The sequence below is a fragment of the Neophocaena asiaeorientalis genome, unplaced genomic scaffold (assembly GCF_003031525.2).
Source record: "Neophocaena asiaeorientalis asiaeorientalis breed wild unplaced genomic scaffold, Neophocaena_asiaeorientalis_V1.1 scaffold504, whole genome shotgun sequence".
NCBI classification, from domain to species: Eukaryota; Metazoa; Chordata; class Mammalia; order Artiodactyla; family Phocoenidae; genus Neophocaena; species Neophocaena asiaeorientalis.
The window spans coordinates 2,426,811-2,446,846 of NW_020174438.1; the positions used below are offsets into that span (position 1 = coordinate 2,426,811).

Below are 20,036 nucleotides of genomic sequence, written 5' to 3' on the forward strand. Positions count from 1 at the left end.
TATGGCAGAGTAATATTCCATTGTATATATGTGCCACATCTACTTTATCCAGTCATCTGTCGATGGACATTTAGGTTGCTTCCATGTCCTGGCTATTGTAAATAGTGCTGCAATGAACATTGTGTACATGTATCTTTTTTTATTCATATATCTTTTTGAATTATGGTTTCCTTTGGGTATACGCCCAGTAGTGGGATTGCTGGGTAGTATGGTAGTTCTATTTTTAGTTTTTTAAGGAATCTCCATACTGTTCTCCATAGTGGCTGTATCAATTCACATTCCCACCAACAGTGCAGGAGGGTTCCCTTTTCTCCACACCCTACCCAGCATTTATTGTTTCTAGATTTTTTGATGATGGCCATTCTGACTGGTGTGAGGTGACACCTCGTGGTTTTGGTTTGCATTTCTCTAATGATTAGTGATGTTGAACATCTTTTCATGTGTTTGTTGGCAAGCTGTATGTCTACTTTGGAGAAGTGTCTATTTAGGTCTTCCACCCATTTTTTGATTGGGTTGTTTGTTTCTTTGCATTTAGGTGCATGACCTGCTTGTATGTTTTGGAGATTAATCCTTTGTCAGTTGCTTCATTTGCAAATATTTTCTCCCATTCTGAGGGTTGTCTTTTTGTCTTGTTTATGGTTTCCTTTGCTGTGCAAAAGTTTTTAAGTTTCATTAGGTCCCATTTGTTTTTGATTTTATTTCCATTACTCTAGGAGGTGGGTCAAAAAGGATCTTGCTGTGATTTATGTTAGAGTGTTCTGCCTATGTTTTCCTCTAAGAGTTTTATAGTGTCTGGCCTTAACATTTAGGACTTTAATCCATTTTGAGTTTATTTTTGTGTATAGTGTTAGGAAGTGTTCTAATTTCATTCTTTTACATGGAGCTGTCCAGTTTTCCCAGCATCACTTATTGAAGAGGCTGTCTTTTCTCCATTGTATATTCTTGCCTCCTTTGTCAAAGATAGGGTGACCATATGTGCATGGGTTTATCTCTGGGCTTCTGATCCTATTCCATTGATCTATATTTCTGGTTTTGTGCTGGTACCACATTGTCTTGATTAGTGTAGCTTTGTAGTATAGTCTGAAGTCAGGGAGCCTGATTCCTCCAGCTCCGTTTTTCTTTCTCAAGATTGCTTTGGCTATTCGGGGTCTTTTGTGTTTCCATACAAACTGTAAACTTTTTTGTTCTAGTCCTGTAAAAACTGCCATTGGTAATTTGATAGGGATCACACTGAATCTGTAGATTGCTTTGGGTAGTACAGTCATTTTCACAGTGTTGATTCTTCCAATCCAAGAACATGGTATATCTTTCCATCTGTTTGTATTGTCTTTGGTTTCTTTCATCAGTGTCTTATAGTTTTCTGCATACAGGTCTTTTGTCCCCTTAGGTAGGTTTATTCCTAGATATTTTATTTTTTTGTTGCAATAGTAAATGGGAGTGTTTCCTTAATTTCTCTTTCTATCGTTATTATTGTATAGGAATGCAAGAGATTTCTGTGCATTAATTTTGTATCCTGTTACTTTACCAAATTCATTAATTAGCTCTAGTAGTTTCCTGGTGGCATCTTTAGGATTTTCTATGTATAGTATCATGTCATCTGCAAACATCAGATTATTTTTGATCAGCCCCTACTTAGGCAGGGCAAAACCGCTTGACCTACTGACTCCATCTAGTCTCATTTTCCAGTGGAAAAATAAATTAGTGATAATATAGGGGGAGTGGATTATGTATACATTTGCTCTAGCACTGGAGTATGGATGATTCATATTTGAACCACAATGTATACATGTCTGAGAGTCAAGTTATTGGAAAATTACAGCCCCAGAATACTGTTGATGCAAATAAGCTTCAGTATACTCTGTAGGGTTAACCAAGCAACCCACAACAAAATAAACTGATGATGATAAAGCTAAGCTAACTGTAATTCATAATTAAAAAGTACTGAAAGCGGCAATTGCAAATAGCAACCAACTCAAGACAACATTGATGATATCCTGATAAAGAGTCCTCCTCTCACATTTTGGAAATGTCAGTTCTGTGCCTGCACATGTGAAATTGGACCTTCTCATAGAGTGGACAGGCACTGTACAGGCATCAGGCTTATAGCAGGATACTGTGGGGTACTCAGTAACCTTTAGCACTTTCTTAGTCAATTACAAATTAGTAGCCCTAGTAATATGTATAAATGAAAGCTTAATCAAACTGTACATCATTCACCATAATAATCCAAAGGAGGCCTTTAAAAAAATCAGTTTAGGGCACAGAAGAATGTTTCTGGTAATGCCCTCCCTACCCCCCCATCCCAGTAGGTACCAGTCTTGATTTTTGAAATCACTGTCTAGGCAACATTACCTCCTTCTGGTAGGGATTTCGTTTTCTAGCTCATGCAGACCAGAGATGTGTATTTGTATTTATAAAGTACTCATATTCTCATTTTAAACTGTAAGAAGTTTTAATATTCAGTGCAGAATAATCTCCAAGATAGAACATTAAGTGAAAAAAGCAATGTGCATGATACTATGTATAATATGCTATTTATGTTTAAAGAATGATTTTATATGTATGTTGACAAATAATTATATGCTTTATATTGTTGGGGTATCTCTGGAAGTGAATATAAGAAACAGAACAAAATAGTTGCTTCTGGGGACAGGTACTGGCTGCTGGGGGAGGGGAGGGAGAGGAAGTAGGTTTTTCACTAGATACCCATTCACACTTTTTAAATTTTGTACCATTTATACATCAACTATTAAAAAATCAATGAATTTAAATTTAGAAAAGAGGAAAAGGGGGAAAAAAGGATCCAGTGAGCCTACAGAGACTTGATTCTTGCCTCAGCTTTTCTTTTTTCTTTTAAAAGAGATGAGGGTTAAGTTTGGTTTACTTGTTTCCTGATGCCTTTTACCCCTCTTCAAAAACATAGTCATGTATTATGCAGAAGGTTCCAGAATCTAAACAAAACCTCTAAATGAGATGGCAGGCCCAAGCCCTGGGATTCTGGACTGTGGCAAAGGCCTCAGTCTCAAAACACAATTTTCTGATAAACTAGACCTGCTATTAAAAAAGTTTCCGAGTGTTCTGATGTGTCTTCATACAGTATATTTGTAAAATATAAAAAAAGAATGCTCTTAATAAGGCCACTTGTCCACTGTCCACTTGCAGCTTGAATATAAGAACACAAAAAAAGGAGACAAAATTCATATAGCAAAGCACGTTTAAATGAATGCATTATTTATTTCATCCTGCTTTAGTATTGCTCAAGGAGACAAAGCAATTATTTATGTTGATTTGCTATCAGGAATTTAAAAGAGAGCAAACAAATATCACAGTATTTCGTGTTTCCTAATGACAAATGAAATATTTCACTAATTATGTAAAAAGAATTGTATACTTTTACACAAACTGACCCAGAGAGTACATTTTCTTTCTATCCTTAATGCTCATTATGCTAATACTTCTTTCTTAGAGCAAAATCTCCCCAGAAATAGGTAGTATATTGAAATTGTATGGGTTCTGAGTGACTGCAGCTAGACCATAGAGTAAGAAGTGATGAAAAGCTGGAAGGAATGTTTCGGACATGATGGGAGGCCTCCCTCTGGGTGGTGTAGACAGAGATCACAGTGAATTCCTCAAACTAGGGATGGGCTTTGGGCAGTTGGGCCTAAAGTAGTGACAAAGCAGGCATAGACTTCTGGCGGTGGGGATACAGACTGGTGTCCCCTGAGCATACTTAGGAAAATTCTATAAAGAAGATATAATATCAGTACAAGTTATTAATTATCCCAAGGGCTTGGTCAACTTATGAGTACAAGTGTTAAGTACCCCAAGCTGCAACCTTCGGTCTAAGGGGGTCCCATGCATGCTAAGTGTGTGAGTATTTGCCCCACGCTTCTTGTCCTCCTAGTCACCCCCACTTCAGCCCCTTTCCTATCCCTCCAGGCCCCGCAGGCTGGGACAACTAGAGCCCTGTATTCCAAACTTGGGTTCACGTAGAGGGGATCCATGTAACCGCAAGCCTGCGGGTAACCCACGCAAGGAAACCACTCAGCTTGAGTCTAAATAACTTACATTTTTCCTCGCCTGAATTAGCCAGTAATTGCATGTGGGCAGACTTAGCCAGAAATGGTCTAAATGATCAATTAGAGGGCAAAAAGGAGTTCCTTTCTTTAAGCTCAAGGGTCCCTGTTGAAAAGCCCTATTTCCCAAGCCCTGCTCGCATGGGCCCGCGCCCAGCTCTCTGTGGTGCCTGGGTATGTTGTACATTTGCCTAACGATAGTGAATTGAGGACTTATTTTGTAGGAAAATATAGGGCACTTCCATTACATGCAATCAAGCAAGAAGGCTGCAAAATGTGCCATTCCATTAATTTTAAACAGAATCCACCCCAAATGTCACCCTGAAACCAGAGTAAGGGGTTATTACAAATCTGAAGGAATTAAGAGTAATTTTCATTTGTGAAGGAGTTGAGGGACATGACTCCTGCCACACACACACTATTAATTGGGTGAAATTTGATTTGCCAATTTCAGTGTGAATCACTGAGCCCTGACCTAGCCTGCCTGGTGGTGAGATCAGGGGGCTCCTGTCTTCTTGGAGGGCACAGGTGCACACGTACACACACACACACACACACACACACACACACACACACAAGAATAGAATGTGCAGAGACTGTAATGCAATGGGCTGGTTATTAACACATATGTTCTTCAAAGAAGAAAAACAAATGGCAGCTTCTGGCAAGTCATGTAACCTCTCTGAGCCTCAGTTTCCGTATCTGTAAAAGGGGCTGATAACATCTGCTTCAATGGGAGTCATGAGTATTCTTGAGTCTAAGTAGCTCAGAGCACTTAGTGTGGTGCCCAGCCCATAGGTTACACTCATTAGATGGTAACTATTATCTTTATTTTCATCTTCTGAGGGTGGGTGGGCTCTTGTGTCTGAGTTGGTGTGCCTAAGTTGGTTCCAAATCACACTGAGGGAAATCTGGACCTGGCACCAGGATGGCAACAACCTTCACAAGCCATTGCAGGGTCAGCTTTAGAGCCTGGGAGGTGTGGGTCAGCCCCCTGAGTTACTGATCATTTCCTTCCTAATCTCAGTTTCCACTATCTCTGGGAATAGAGCAGGCGGACTTGGGAGAGAGCACAGAGCAAGAGACAGGAATAAGCAGGTTAAGGCGGTTCAGGGGACGGTCCAGTCTGCCCCTCACTCCACATTCCGGTACTTGGTGAAGAGGTTGTACAACACTCGCAGTGTGGATTTCAGGTCACAGTTGACGATGTCTGCATAGAAAACAAAAAAAACACACATTGCTTCAGTGGTGCCACATGGCCCCAAACTGGCATCGGGTGTCCTCTTCCTTCTGCCACCCACCACGTGCCCAGCATGGTCCTGGGGAGGGTGTCTCCCCTCTCCCTTAGGACACCATTCTGTGCTCCTGAAGAGCTAGCTCCCTGTCCTGCTGGGAGAGAAGAGCATCCCCATGAGACAACCAGGGGCAGGTGGGTGTTGAAGGATGGGCAGTGTGTGCAGCGAGAATTCAGAGCAGGGGGCAGCGAGGGGCAGAGGTGCTGGGGCATGGGCGTCTCATCTCTCACTGAAAGAAAGCAGACCCCAGAGCATGTAGTTTTCGCCCTGGAAACAGAATCCCAGGCGAGAGGACCCTGACCCGACTCTGTGCCCTGGGTCTCACCTGTCTCTCGGGGCCCCTCTCCCTCTGCCTTCACCCTGCCCCACAGAGCCAGCCGTGAGGGGGAGCAAGGAGGGGAGGGCCTGCAGCTACACTGGGGGACGAAGTGGTGAGTTAGGAGGACTAAGCTGCCTCTCCCTTAAGACGGGAGGGAGGGCCCCTAAAGGGCAGAGAAGCCCACCCGGCAGGGAGTACTCAGTAGATTATGTGTCACCCGAAAGATTAAGGACAGAGCAAGGCGGATGGGTTTGAGGCTGGGGGCTGGATTATATTTTCAGGAGAGTTCCACCGTGGGTCCTGAGCTTTTATACAACCATTTCCTCCCGCCCTCACTTCCCCTGACCCCTCCCTGTCTTCCTTCTCTTTACTGGTCACCTCCTCTGGCTGCCCCTCTAACCCTCTGTGGACTCCTCTGCCTTCTCCTGCCCCCCAAGGCCCCACCCTGCACTTGCCCCTCTGCACTCACACCCCTGTGGAAGCACCTTCCCTGAGGACCTGGCATAGTGAAAACATAAAGAAAGGAACTCTGCCTACTACTTAGGGATGCAGACTGAGGTAATAGAAGGAAAAGGAAAAGTTTAAAAAAAAAAAAAAGAAGGAAAAAGGCAAAAGCCTGATGACTATACAAGTCAGGAGAGTTGAGGTCGAAGATTATGTCCAAAAAGGGCAAGCGGAGGGAAGACTGGGGAGCTGGGATTGCTGTATCCCTTGAGCTGGGTGCTGGTTATATGGTGGCTCGTTGGATAATATTTCACTAAAGTTATTTGAAAAAAACCCTAACTGTGCCGAAGGTCTGATGAAGTAAATGATGTAAGAGAAAATAATAGAAAATAATAAATGCTCTGGGTTCCAAAGATGGGAGGCTGAGTCACTGGGAAGGAAGGGATTGGGGGACAATGTCAGGGCTCCAGCAGCGGCATGGTCAACAGGAACAGGGATCGTCCAGGACCAGCAGAATGGGAGGCCGGTGGCTCTGGCAGGCTGGGCTGTGGTTCCAGGTCTTAGCCTTGGGACTCTTGCAGTTGTAGCTGCCACAGTCAGGTGTGCCCAGGCCCTAGGCCCCACAAAGATCAACACCTACTGGGCCATAAGCCAAGGGCCCAGGGCTGGGGAATCTCCTTAGGGCTCCCCAAACCCCTGGGCCCCATCCTGCCTACCCCCTCCCAGGCCTTATCCCAGTTGTAGACCAACCCTACTCCACCCCTGCTGGGCTCAGATGCTGCTCCAAGCTCTCTTGCCGAATGACCAGGGGCTCAGGGACCACCTGTGAGGCCTGGAGCTCAGCTTCCTTTCTGCTCCCATGTCGGTTCGTGCACATATGTGAGCCTCCAGCTTGGACCCTGCCCAGTGGCTGAGCCCTGCTCCCCTGCCATGCTCATGCTGAGGTAGGGTCCTATGCCCTCTGGGCTGATTCCTGTCCTCTGCTGACTGCTTGGTGATGAGCGTTCCTTAAATTCCACCCAAGTCAAAGATTAGGAAGTTACCCTAAGAAGGAACTGCTAGAAAGGCAGACAGGGACAAAGGTGAGCTCACTAAGGGAGTGAGTGTGAAGGGGAAGGTAGGCTGACATTGGGGCCACTGCAGCAGGCTCCTAACTGGGCTCCTCAAAGCCTCTTGCCCTCTCCAGTCCATTCTACCCACTGCAGCTAGACTGTTTGGCTTCTGGGTATGGTTGTGCAGGATGCACACTGCACAACTCCAGGGCACATCTTCATATTTCCAAGGTATCATTACCGCAGACTACAATGTAACTCTGGCCCCAGGGATTGTGCAGGTCACAACTTGTATGCCCACACAGCTATTTCACATAAGATAAAGTCCAGAATCCCAATCCATGGTTTTACAAGGCAAAAGCTGACTCCGGCCCACCCTTCCAGTCTCAATTCATGCCACGTTCCCCCTCATTCACTCAGCACTGGTCACAGGGGCTTCCTTTCACAACGTCCCAGTAGGCTGTGCTCCTCCATCATCTTGGCCTCTGCACATGCTGTTGCAACATCTAGATTGTTCTTCCCAAGTAGCTGCCTCCTGATCCTCTTGCAGACCTCAGCTCAAAGCACTGCCTCCTGAGTGAAGCCTTGACACCTGGCCTTGGTGAGGGCACCCTGTCTTATGTTCTCACAACCCCCGCACTCTTCCTTCATAGCACTCACTCTAGTTCTCAAGCAGTGGTTTGTGTGCTTATCTAATGAAATCTGCCTTTGCTCGGAGCGTGACCAACGTGACTGCAGACAGTTGATCTTGCTTTGCTCCAGTGCCTGGCCCAGTAACTGGCATGCACAGACCTCAAAAGATATTAATAAATGCATGAATGATTTCCCAATGTCCTGGAAGCCAAGAAAGAAAATTCCAGAAAGAGGGGATGACCAATAGAGCTCCCAAGAGGGTGAAGAGGGTAAGGGCTGGAAAGAGTTCCCAGGGGACATGGTCCTGCTGGTGGCTTGGGAGAGAGCAAGGCCATGTGCAGGTGGTGGCAAGGTGTGAACAGCAGAATGGGCAGATGAGCGGTGGAGGCAATGGGCATGGGTGCAAAGGATGAACTTGGGAGCCTGAGGAAGGAGAGCTATGGATGGAGGTGGGAGGATTTGTTGTTCCCTTTTTTTTTTTTTTTTTTTTTGCGCTACGCGGGCCTCTCACTGTTGTAGCCTCTCCTGTTGTGGAGTAGAGGCTCCTGACGCGCAGGCTTAGTGGCTATGGCTCACGGGCCCAGCCGCTCCGCGGCATGTGGGATCTTCCCGGACCGGGGCACGAACCCGTGTCCCCTGCATCGGCAGGCGGACTCCCAACCACTGCGCCACCAGGGAAGCCCTGTTGTTCCCTTTTAAAGACAGGGGAGTTCTATGATTGCTAGAGAAAGAAAATGTCCAATATGGGAGAATGTTTCAAAATGACCATTTAATTTACTCCAATTTATTTCTTTTTCCTTTTATTGCTGATTTACACTATAGTTGATTTACAGTGTTATATTAGTTTCAGGTATACAACACAGTGATTCAATATTTTTGTAGATTTTACTCCATTTAAAGTTATTATAAAACAATGGCTATATTTTCCTATGCTGTACAGTATATCCTTGCTTATTTATTTTAGGCATAGTAGTTTGTTAATCCCCTACCACTATCTTCCCCCTCCCTCATTCCCTTTCCCCCCTGGTAATCACTAGTTTGTTCTCATATCTGTGAGTCTCCGTTTTGTTATATTAATTTGTTTTATTTTTAAGATTCCACATATAAGTGAAATCATATAGTATTTGTCTTTCTCTGGCTTATTTCACTAAGCATAGTATTCTCTAGGTCCATCCACATTGCTGCAAATGGCACTATTTCATTCTTTTTTATGGCTGAGTAGTATTCCATATTATATATATACCACATCTTCTTGATCCATTCATCTGTTGATGAGCACTTGTGTTGCTTCCATGTCTTGGCTATTGTAAATAGTGCTGCTGTTAACATCAGGGTGCATGTATCTTTTTGAATTAGTTTTCATCTTTTCCAGATATATACCCAGCAGTGGAATTGCTGGATCATATGGTAGTTCTATTTTTAGTTTTGGAGGAAGCTCCATACTGTTTCCATAGTGGTTGCAACAGTTTACATTCCCACCAACAGTGTAGAAGGGTTCTCTTTTATCCACACCCTCTCCAGCATTTATTATTTGCAGACTTTTTGATGGTAGCCATTCTGACAGGTGTGACATGATATCTCATTATTGTTTTGATTTGCATTTCTCTGATGATTAGCCATGTTGAGCATCTTTTCACGTGCCTGTTGGTCATCTGTACATGTTCTTCGGAAAAATATCTATTCAGGTTTTCTGCCCTTTTTTTAAAAATGAAAACTTCTTTCTTTATTTATTTTTGGCTGTGTTGGGTCTTTGTTTCTGTGCGAGGGATTTCTCTAGTTGCGGTGAGCGGGGGCCACTCTTCATCACGGTGCACGGGCCTCTCACTGTCGCGGCCTCTCCCGTTGCAGAGCACAAGCTCCAGATGCACATCTGCCCATTTTTTAATCAGGTTGTTTGACTTTTTGATATTGAGTTGTATAAGCTATTTCTATATTTTGGGAACTAACCACTTACTGGTAATCTCATTTGCAAATATTTTCTTCCATTCAGTAGGTTGTCTTTTCATTTTGTCAATATTTCTTTTGCTGTGCAAGTTTTTAAGTTTAATTAGGTCCCATTTATTTATTTTTGCTTTTATTTCTTTTGTGTTAGGAGAGAGATCCCCCAAAATATTGCTACAACTTATGGCAAAGAGTGTTCTGCCTATGTTGTCCTCTAGGAGTTTTATGGTTTCAGGTCTTAAATTTAGGTCTTCAATTCATTTTGAGTTTATTTTTGTATATGATATGAACAAGTGTTCTAATTTTATTCTTTTACATGTAGCTGTCCAGTTTTCCTTGTACCACTTATTGAATAGACTTTTTCCCATCATATATTCTTGCCTCCTTTGTTTTAGATTAATTGACCACAAGTGTGTGGGTTTATTTCTGGGCTCACTATTCTATTCCATTGATCTATGTGTCTGTTTTTGTGCAAGCACCATGCTATTTTGATTACTGTAGCTTTGTAGTATAGTCTAAAGTCAGGGCGAGTGATTCCTCCAGCTTTGTTCTTTTTTCTTAAGATTGCTTTTGCAATTTGGGGTGTTTTGTGGTTACATATACGTTTTAGGATTATTTGTTCTAGTTTTGTGAAAAACGTCATGGGTATTTTGGTAGGGATTGTGTTAAATCTGTAGATTGCTTTGGGTAGTATGGACATTTTAACAATATTAATTCTTCCAATCCATGAACATGGGATATCTTTCCATTTCTCTGTATTGTCTTCAATTTCCTTCATAAGTGTTTTATGGTTTTCAGATTATAGGAGTTTCACCTCCTTAGTTAAGTTTATTCCTAGGTATTCTTATATCCTGCAACTTTACTGAATTCACTTATTAGTTCTAATCATTTTTTGGTGGAGACTTTAGAGTTTTCAATACATAGTATCATGTCATCTACAAATAGTGACAGTTTTACTTCTTCCCATCTGGTTGGATGCCTTTTATATCTATTTCTTTTCCGATTGTTACGGCTAGGACTTCCAAACTATGTTAACCAGAAGTGATGAGAATGGGCATCCTTGTCGTGTTCCTGGTTCTAGAGAAAAAGCTTTTAACTTTTTGTTGTTGAGTATGGTGTTAGCTGTGAGTTTGTCATAAATTGCCTTTATTATATTGAGATATGTTCGTTCTATAACAACTTGATGAGAATTTTTGTCATGAATGGATGTTGAATTTTGTCAAATGCCTTTTCTGTGTCTATTGAGATAATCGTGTGATTTTTATCCTTCTTTTTGTTAATGTGATGTTTCATATTGATTTGGGGATACTGAACCATCCTTGCATTCCTGGAATAAATCACACTTGATTTTGGGATTTTTATATTGTTGAATTTGGTTTGGTAATATTTTGTTGAGAATTTTTGTTTACATTTATCTTAGATATTGGCCTGCGATTTTCTTTTTTTTTTTTGTAGTGTCTTTGCCTGATTTTGGTATCAAGGTAATGATGGCCTTGTAGAAGTGAATTTACAAATGTTCTCTCCTCTTCAATTTTTTTAATAGTTGAGAAGGATGATATTAGTTCTTCTTTATATGTTTGGTAGAATTTCCCTGTGAAGCTTTCTGGACTTTTGTTTTCTGGGAGTTTTTTTCTTTTTGTTTGTTTGTTTGGTTTTCTTAAAATTACAAATTCAATTCACTACTAGTGATCACTCTGTTCAGACTGTTTCTTCCTGATTCAGTCTTGGAAGGTTGTATGTTTCTAGAAATTTGACCATTTCTTCTAGGTTGTCCAAGTTTTTGGCATATAACTGTTCATAGTATTCTCTTATGATTTTTTTGTATCTCTGTTATATTGGTTGTTATTTCTCTTCTTTCATTTCTTATTTTGTTTTTTGGGATCCTCTCTCTTTTTTTTCCCTTGGTGAGCTTGGGTAAAAATCTGTCAATTTTGTTTATCTTTTCAAAAAAAATGCCAGCTTTTGGTTTCATTGATATTTGGGTTTTGTTTTTTTTTTTTTTTTTGTCTCTATTTTATTTATTTACTGTCTGATCTTTATTATTTCCTTCCTTCTGCTAACTTTGGGCTTTGTTTGTTCTTCTTTCTCTAATTCCATTAGATGGTCAGTTAGATTGTTTATTAGAGATTTTTTTCTTATTTCTTTAAATAGTCCTGTATTGCTATAAGGTTCCCTCTTAGAACTGCTTTTCCTGCATCCCACAGATTTTGGAAAGTTGTGTTTCCATTTTCGTTTGTCTCGAGGTATTTTCTGCTTTCTTTTTTGATTTTTTCATTGACCCACTGTTTTTTTAAAGTAGAACATTGTTTAGTCTCCATGTGTTTGTGCTTTTCCCATTTTTCTTCCTGTAATGGATTTCTAGTTTCATACCATTGTGTTTGGGAAAATGCTTGATATAATTTCTATCCTCTTAAATTTGTTGAGACTTGTTTTGTGGCCTAGGATGTGCTCTATCCTGGAGAACATTCCACGTGCACTTGAAAAAAACGTGTATTCTGCTATTTCTGGGTGGAATGTAGATATCTATTAGGTCCAACTAATCTAATATATCATTTAAGACCACTGTTTCCTTACTGATTTTCTTCTGGTTATCTGTTCATTGATGTAAGTGGGTATTAAAGTCCCCAAGTGGGACTTCCCTGGTGGCACAGTGGTTTAGAATCTGCCTGCCAATGCAGGGGACACAGGCTTGAGCCCTGGTCTGGGAAGATCCCACATGCCGTGCCACAACTACTGAAACCTGTGTGCCTGGAGCCCGTGCTCCACAACAAGAGAAGCCACTGCAATGAGGAGCCCACGCACTGCAACGAAGAGTAGCCACCACTTGCTGCAACTAGAGAAAGCCCGTGTGCAGCAATGAAGACCCAACACAGCCAAAAAAATAAATTTTAAAAAGTCCCCTACTATTATTGTATTACTGTCAATTTCTCCTGTTATGTCAATGTTTGCTTTATATATTTAAGTGCATATATGTTAACAAGTGTTACATCTTCTTCTTGTATTGATCCCTTTATCATTATTATTATTTTTCAGTATGTGGGCCTCTCACTGTTGTGGCCTCTGCTGTTGCGGAGCACAGGCTCCGGATGTGCAGGCTCAGTGGCCATGGCTCACGGGCCTAGCCGCTCTGCGGCATGTGGGATCTTCCCAGACTGGGGCACAAACCCGTGTCCCCTGCATCGGCAGGCGGACTCTCAACCATTGCGCCACCAGGGAAGCCCCCCTTTATCATTATTTAATGCCCTTGTCTTTTGCTATAGACTTTGTTTTAAAGTCTATTTTGTCTTATATGAGTATTGTTACTCCTGCTTTGGTCATTCCATTTGCATGAAATATTCTTCCTTCCCCTTACTTTCAGTCTGTGTGTATCTTCAGTTCTGAAGTGAGTCTCTTATAAGTAGCATTTAGATGGGCATTTTTTTCTTTATCCAATCAGCCACCCTGTGTCTTCTTTTCTTTTAGAATGTATCTATCTATTTATTTATTTATATTGAAGTATAGTTGATTTACAATGTGTTAATTTCTGCTGTACAGAAAAGTGACTCAGATATATATATATACACATACATACATATATATATTATTTTCCATTATGGTTTATCATAGGATACTGAATATACAGTAGGACCTTGTTGTTTATCCATTGCATATATAATAGCTTATCTCTGCTAACCCAAACCTCCCATTCCATCCCTCCCCCAACCCCCTCCCCCTTGGCAAGCACAAGTCTGTTCTCTATGTCTGTGAGTCTGTTTATGTTTCGTAGATAGGTTCATTTGTGTCATATTTTAGATTCCACGTATAAGTGATATCATATGGTATTTGTCTTTCTCTTTCTGACTTACTTCACTTAGTATGATAATCTCAAGTTGTATCCATGTTGCTGCAAATGGCATTATTTTGTTCTTTTTTATGGCTGAATAGTATTCCATTATACATATGTACAAAACAAAAATAAACAAATGGGACCTACTCAAACTTACAAGCTTTTACACAGCAAAGGAAACTATAAAAAAAAGAATCTTGTTAATCTTGTATCCTGCTACATTGCTGAATTCATTTATCAGCTCTAGTAGTTTTTTTGTGGAGTCTTTAGGGTTTTCTCTATACAGAATCATGACATCTGCATATAATGACAATGTTACCTTTTCCCTTCCAATCTGGATACCTTTTATTTCTTTTTCTCATCTGATTGCTGTGGCTGGCTAGGACTTTGCTGGTTTTGGTATCAGGATGATTGTGGCTTCGTAGAATGTCTTTAGGAGTGTTCCCTCCTCTTCAAGTTTTTGGAAGAGTTTGAGAAGGATCGGTAAAAGTTCTTGTTTGTATGTTTGGTAGAATTCACCTATGAAGCCATCTGGTCCTGGACTTTTGTTTGTAGGGAGTTTTAAAATTACAGATTCTACTTCATCTCTAGTGATCGGTCTGTTCAAATTATCTGTTTCTTCTTGATTCAATTTTGGTGGGCTGTATGTTTCTAGAAACTTGTCCATTTCTTCTAGATTGCTGAATTTGTTGGCATATAATTGTTCATAGTATTCTCTTATGGTTTTCTGTATTTCTGTGGTATGGGTTGTTGTGTCTCCTTTGTCATTTCTTATTTTGTTAATTTTGGTTCTCTCTCTTTTCTTCTTGGTGAGCCTGGCTAGAGGTTTGTCAATCTTGTTTACCCTTTCAAAGAACCAGCTCTTGGTTTTATTGATTTTTTTCCTATTGTTTTTTAAAATTTAATTTTTATTGGAGTATAGTTGATTTGCAATGTTGTGTTAGTTTCTTCTGTACAGCAAAGCGAATCAGTTACACATATATATATCCACTCTTTTAAAAATTCTTTTCCCATGTAGGTCATTACAGAGTATTGAGAAGAATTCCCTATGCTATACAGTAGGTCTTTTATACTGTATTTCTGTGGTATGGGTTGTTGTGTCTCCTTTGTCATTTCTTATTTTGTTAATTTTGGTTCTCTCTCTTTTCTTCTTGGTGAGCCTGGCTAGAGGTTTGTCAATCTTGTTTACCCTTTCAAAGAACCAGCTCTTGGTTTTATTGATTTTTTTCCTATTGTTTTTTAAAATTTAATTTTTATTGGAGTATAGTTGATTTGCAATGTTGTGTTAGTTTCTTCTGTACAGCAAAGCGAATCAGTTACACATATATATATCCACTCTTTTAAAAATTCTTTTCCCATGTAGGTCATTACAGAGTATTGAGAAGAATTCCCTATGCTATACAGTAGGTCTTTTATTAATCTACTTTATATATTGTAGTGTGTATATGTCAACTCCAATCTCCCAGTTTATCCCTCCCCTCCTTTTCCCCCCTGGTAACCATAACTTTGTTTTCTACATCTGTGACTCTATTTCTGTGTTGTAAATAGGTTCATTTGTAACATTTTTAAAGATTCCACATATAAGCGATATATGATATTTGTTTTTCTCTGTCTGACTTACTTCACTCAGTATGACAATCTCTAGGATGGGTATATGTCCAGGAGTGGGATTGCAGGATCATATGGTAGTTCTATTTTTAGTTTTTTAAGGAACCTCCATACTGTTCTCCATAATAGTTGTACCAATTACATTCCCACCAACAGTGTAGGAGGGTTCCCTTTTCTCCACATCCTCTCTAGCATTTACTATTTGTAGATTTTTTTGATGATGGTCATTCTGACCACTGTGAGGTGATACCTCTTTGTAGTTTTGATTGGCATTTCTCTAATAATTAGTGATGTTGAGAATCTTTTCATGTGCTTTTTGGCCATCTGTATGTCTTCTTTGGAGAAACATCTATTTAGATCTTCATGTTTTGATTGGGTTTTTTGGTTTTATTGGATATTGAGCTGCTTGAGCTGTTTGTGTATTTTGGAGATTAATCCCTTGTCAGTTGCTTCCTTTGCAAATATTTTCTCCCATTCTGTGGGTTGTCTTTTCGTGTTTATGGTTTCCTTTGCTGTGCAAAACCTTTTAAGTTTAATTAGGTCCCATTTGTTTATCTTTGTTTTAATTTTCATTACTCTACGAGGTGGATCAAAAAAAATCCTGCTGTGATTTATGTCAGAGAATGTCTATTGTTTTTTTAATCTCTATTTTATTTATTTCCTCTCTGATCTTTATTATTTCCTTCTGCTGACTTTAGGTTTTGTTTGTTCTTTTTCTAATTCTTTTAAGTGTAGGTTAGGTTGTTTACTTGATTTTTCTTGTTTTCTGAGAAAGGTGTGTGTTGCTATGAACTTTCCTCTGAGAACTGCTCTTGCTGCACCCCAAAGATTTTGTATGGTGTGTTTTCACTGTCATTTGTCTCAAGGTATTTTTAAATTTCCTTTTTGATTTCATCGTTGATCCAGTTGTTTTTCAGTAGTACGTTGTTTAATCTCCATGTAATCATTTTTTTCTCGTTTCTTTTTCTGTGGTTGATTTCTAGTTTCATGCTAGTGTAGTCAGAAAAGATGTTTGAGATAATTTCTGTACTCTTAAATTTGTTGAGGCTTGTTTTGTACCCTAGTGTGTGGTCAATCCTAGAGAATGTTCCATGTGCACTTGAAAAGAATGTGTATTCTGATTTTTTGGATGTAATGTCCTGAAAATATCAATTATGTATAACTGTTCTACTGTATCATTTAAGATCTCTGTTACCTTATTAATTTTCTGTCTAGAAGAGCTGTCCATTGATGTGAGTGGGGTGTTAAAGTCTCCTACTATTATTATATTACTGTCATCTTCTCTCTTTATGCCTGTTAGTATTTGTTTTATGTATTTGGGTGCTCCTATATTAGGTGCCTGTATGTTGACAAGTGTACAATCCTCTTCCTGTGTTGATCCTTTTATCATTATACAGTGTCCTTTATCTTTATGGCCTATGTTTTAAAGTCTATTTTGTCTGATATGAGAATTGTAACCTCTGTTTTTTCATTCCCGTTTGCTTGAAATATCTTTTTCCATCCCCTCACTTTCAATCTATGTATATCCTTTGCCCTAAAGTGGGTCTCTTGTAGGCAGCATATTGTAAGCTCTTTTTAAAAAAAATCCACTCTGCTGCTCTGTGTGTTTTGATTGGAGCATTGTGTCCATTGACATTTAAGGTAATTATTGATAGATATCTATTTATTGCCATTTTAACACTTTTCCCCATTGATTTTATATTTCTTCTTTGTCCCTTTCTTTTTGTGGTTTGATGATTTTCTTTTGTATTATACTTATGTTCTCATTTTTTGTTTTTTTTGTGTGAATCTATTGTATGTTTTTGATTTGTGGTTAGCCTGTTTTTCAAGTATGTTAACCCCATCCTGTATCTACTCACCTTAGACTGGTAGTCATATAGGCTCAAACACATTCTAGGAAATGAAAAAAAAAGCTACATGTTCTTCCTCCCCCACATTTCATGATTTTGATGTCCTCTTTTACATCTTCATGTTCATCCTTTTGCTGTTCATTGTGGTTATCATCACTTTCACAGAAATTTTTTGATTTTTAAAAAAATCTGTGTACTCACTTATTTAGGTGATTTGTTTTCCAATTGGGATTTTCTCTTTCCTATATATTCTTACTTCTTTTCTATTTATAGGAGACCTTTTAATATTTCCTTTAGGATAGGCTTAGTATTGCTGTATTCTTTTAGTTTTTCTGAGAAATTCTTTATCTCTCCTTCTATTCTAAATGATAATTTTGCTGAGTAGAGTATCCTAGGTTGCAGATTTTTCCCTTTCTGGACTTTGAATATATTTTTTCCACTCCCTTCTAGCCTGTAACGTTTCTGTAGAGAAGTCAGCTGATAACCTTATGTTCACTTGTAATGAACTCTGTGTTTTTCTTGCTGCCTTTAGAACCCTCTCTTTAACTTTTGCCATTTTTATTATAATATGTTTCAGTGTAGGTCTGTTTGGGTTTACCTTGTTTGGGACCTTCTGTGCTTCCTGTACCTGGATATGTTTCCTTCTTTAGGTTTGGGAAGTTTTCAGCCATAATATCCTCAAATACACTTTCAGTTCCCTTTTCTCTTTCTTCCCCTTCTACAATCCCTATTATGCATAGATTGGCATACTTTATATTATCCCATAGGTCTCTTATATTGCTTTCATTTTTAAAAAATTGGTCTTTGTCTGCTGTCCTGTGTGATTTTCATTATTCTGTCTTCCAGGTCACTTATTTGTTCTTCTGCATTATTTATTCTGCTATTCATTGCCTTTAGTCCAGTTTTTGTCTTGGCAAATGAGTTTTCTAATTTTTCTTGGTTTCTCTTTACAGTTTCTAGTTCCTTTCTGCAGTACTTTGCATTTCTGTTGATAGCCTTTCCTAATTCCTTCAGTATTTTCTTTATCTCCTTTTCGAAATTGGTGTCTATTAGGCTGAAGGGATCTGTTTCATTGTTCTTTCAGGGGAATTCTCTTGGTCTTTTAACTGGGAGTGGTTTCTCTGCTTCTTCATTTTACTTATACTTCTCTTATTCTGTGAGTTTAGAAGAAACAATTATCCATTGAGGTCTTGGAGGGCTGTTTATATGTGGAAGTGCCCCTGTGTAGCTTGTGTGGCTTTAGTATTTTTGGTGCAAGGGCTGTTTTTAGTATGGATGCCTGTCACCTCTTTCCTCAGTATGTGCTGGCTGTTATCCCCTTAATAGGGAGTGTGTAGATGCAGCAGCTGGTACCCAGTCATGGGGTTCTCAGCAGCGGTGGTGGCTCATGCATGTCCCCAGAGCATGTGATGGGAATGGAAGCAGTTCACAACCACTCCTGAAATGGGGCAGCGGCAATGGCAGCTTGTGACTGCTCCTGGAGCTCCTGTAGGCAGTGTCCTGCCACCTGAGAGCACATGCAGGGAAAAAGAGTGTAATGAGTGTAATGGTGGGTCCCGCCCCTTCCCTTGCATGCCACCCACACGATGGCTCCTTGCCTCTAAGGTGGCCCAGGCTTCCTCTGCATACACCCTCAGGTGTGGTTGCACCAGACTCCAGCCCCTTCAGGCTGTTTCCATGCAGCCCATCCTAATCCTCTCCCCAGGTCTGATCTCCAAAGCCCGAGCTTCTGCACCCAGCCCACGCTTGCCCTGGCAGATGCACTGGGGAGAGGAGAGCAGTGGCACTGACCATCTGTGCAGGTCTCTCTGCATTCTTTCTGCTGCAGACTGGTTCTTGTGTTCTCTTCCAAGGCTCTGAAGCTCTGTCCTGGCTGATGTCCCTACCGGTGAGGGGACTTCCCAGGGTGCAGGAAGCTTTCCTCTTTCAGAGCTCCCTCCCAGGGGTGCAGGTCCCATTCGGATTCCTTTCTCACTTTTTTTTTTCTTTTGTTCTACCCGGTTACATGGAGATTTTCTTGCCCTTTCAGAGGTCAGAGGTCTTCTGCCAGCATTTGGTAGATATTCTGTGAGAATCATTCCACATGTAGATGTACTTTTGATGTATTTGTGGCAAGAGGTGAGCTTCACATCCTGCTACTCCACCATCTTGATTGCTCCTTTCTGCTCTGTCTTTTCTTTTCTTTTCTTTCTTTCTTTCTCTCTCTCTCCCCCCCCCCCCTTCCTTTATGGCTGTGTTGGGTCTTCGTTGCTGCGTGTGGGCTTTCTCTAGCTGTGGCGAGCGGGGTCTACCCTTTGTTGGGGTGCACAGGCTTCTCACTGCAGTGGCTTCTCTTGTTTTGGAGTACGGGCTCTAGGCGTGTGGGCTTCAGTAGTTGTAGCACATGGGCTGAGTAGTTGTGGCTTGCGGGCTCTAGAGCACAGGCTCAGTAGTTGTGGTGCATGGGCTTTGTCGCTCCATGGCATGTGGGATCTTCCCGGACCAGGGCTCGAACCCGTGTCCCCTGCATTGGCAGGCGGATTCTTAACCACTGCACCACCAGGGAAGCCCTGCCCTATGTCTTGATTGGAGCACTTAGTCTATTGACATTTAAAGTGATTACTGATAGGTATGTACTTACTGCCATTTTGTTACTTGTTTTCTGGCTGTTTCTGTAGTTCTTCTCTGTTCTTTTCTTCTTTTAGTTTCTTCCCTTTTGGTTTGATGATTTTCTCTAGTGGTATGCTTGTGTTCCTTTCTCTCTAGCTTTTGTGTATCTAATGTAGGTTTTTGATTTGTGGTTACTATGGGGCTCATATATGTTGACCTATATGTGTAACTGACAGTCAAAGTTCAAACACATTCTAAAAGATCTACATTTTTTTACTCCCCTCCCCAACATTTTGTGTTTTTGATGTCCTATTTTACATCTTCATGTGTATTCCTTCACTTTGTTGCAGTTAAAATTGATTTTACAATTTTTTTTGTCTTTTAATCTTCATGTTAGCTTATT

The 20,036-nt window shown here is 40.4% G+C and overlaps 1 protein-coding gene across 1 annotated transcript in view; it reads right to left on the reverse strand.

Annotated features, from left to right (window-relative positions):
- Positions 1 to 3,210: 3,210 nt before the first annotated feature.
- PARVA (parvin alpha) overlaps positions 3,211 to 20,036 on the reverse strand; it is a 176,280-nt gene continuing 159,454 nt past the window's right edge. Inside the window, exon 13 of the mRNA XM_024757131.1 lies at positions 3,211 to 5,286. Within this exon, the coding sequence (XP_024612899.1) occupies positions 5,210 to 5,286 (77 nt within the window). The 3' untranslated portion in view covers positions 3,211 to 5,209. The remainder of the gene's footprint in view (positions 5,287 to 20,036) is intronic.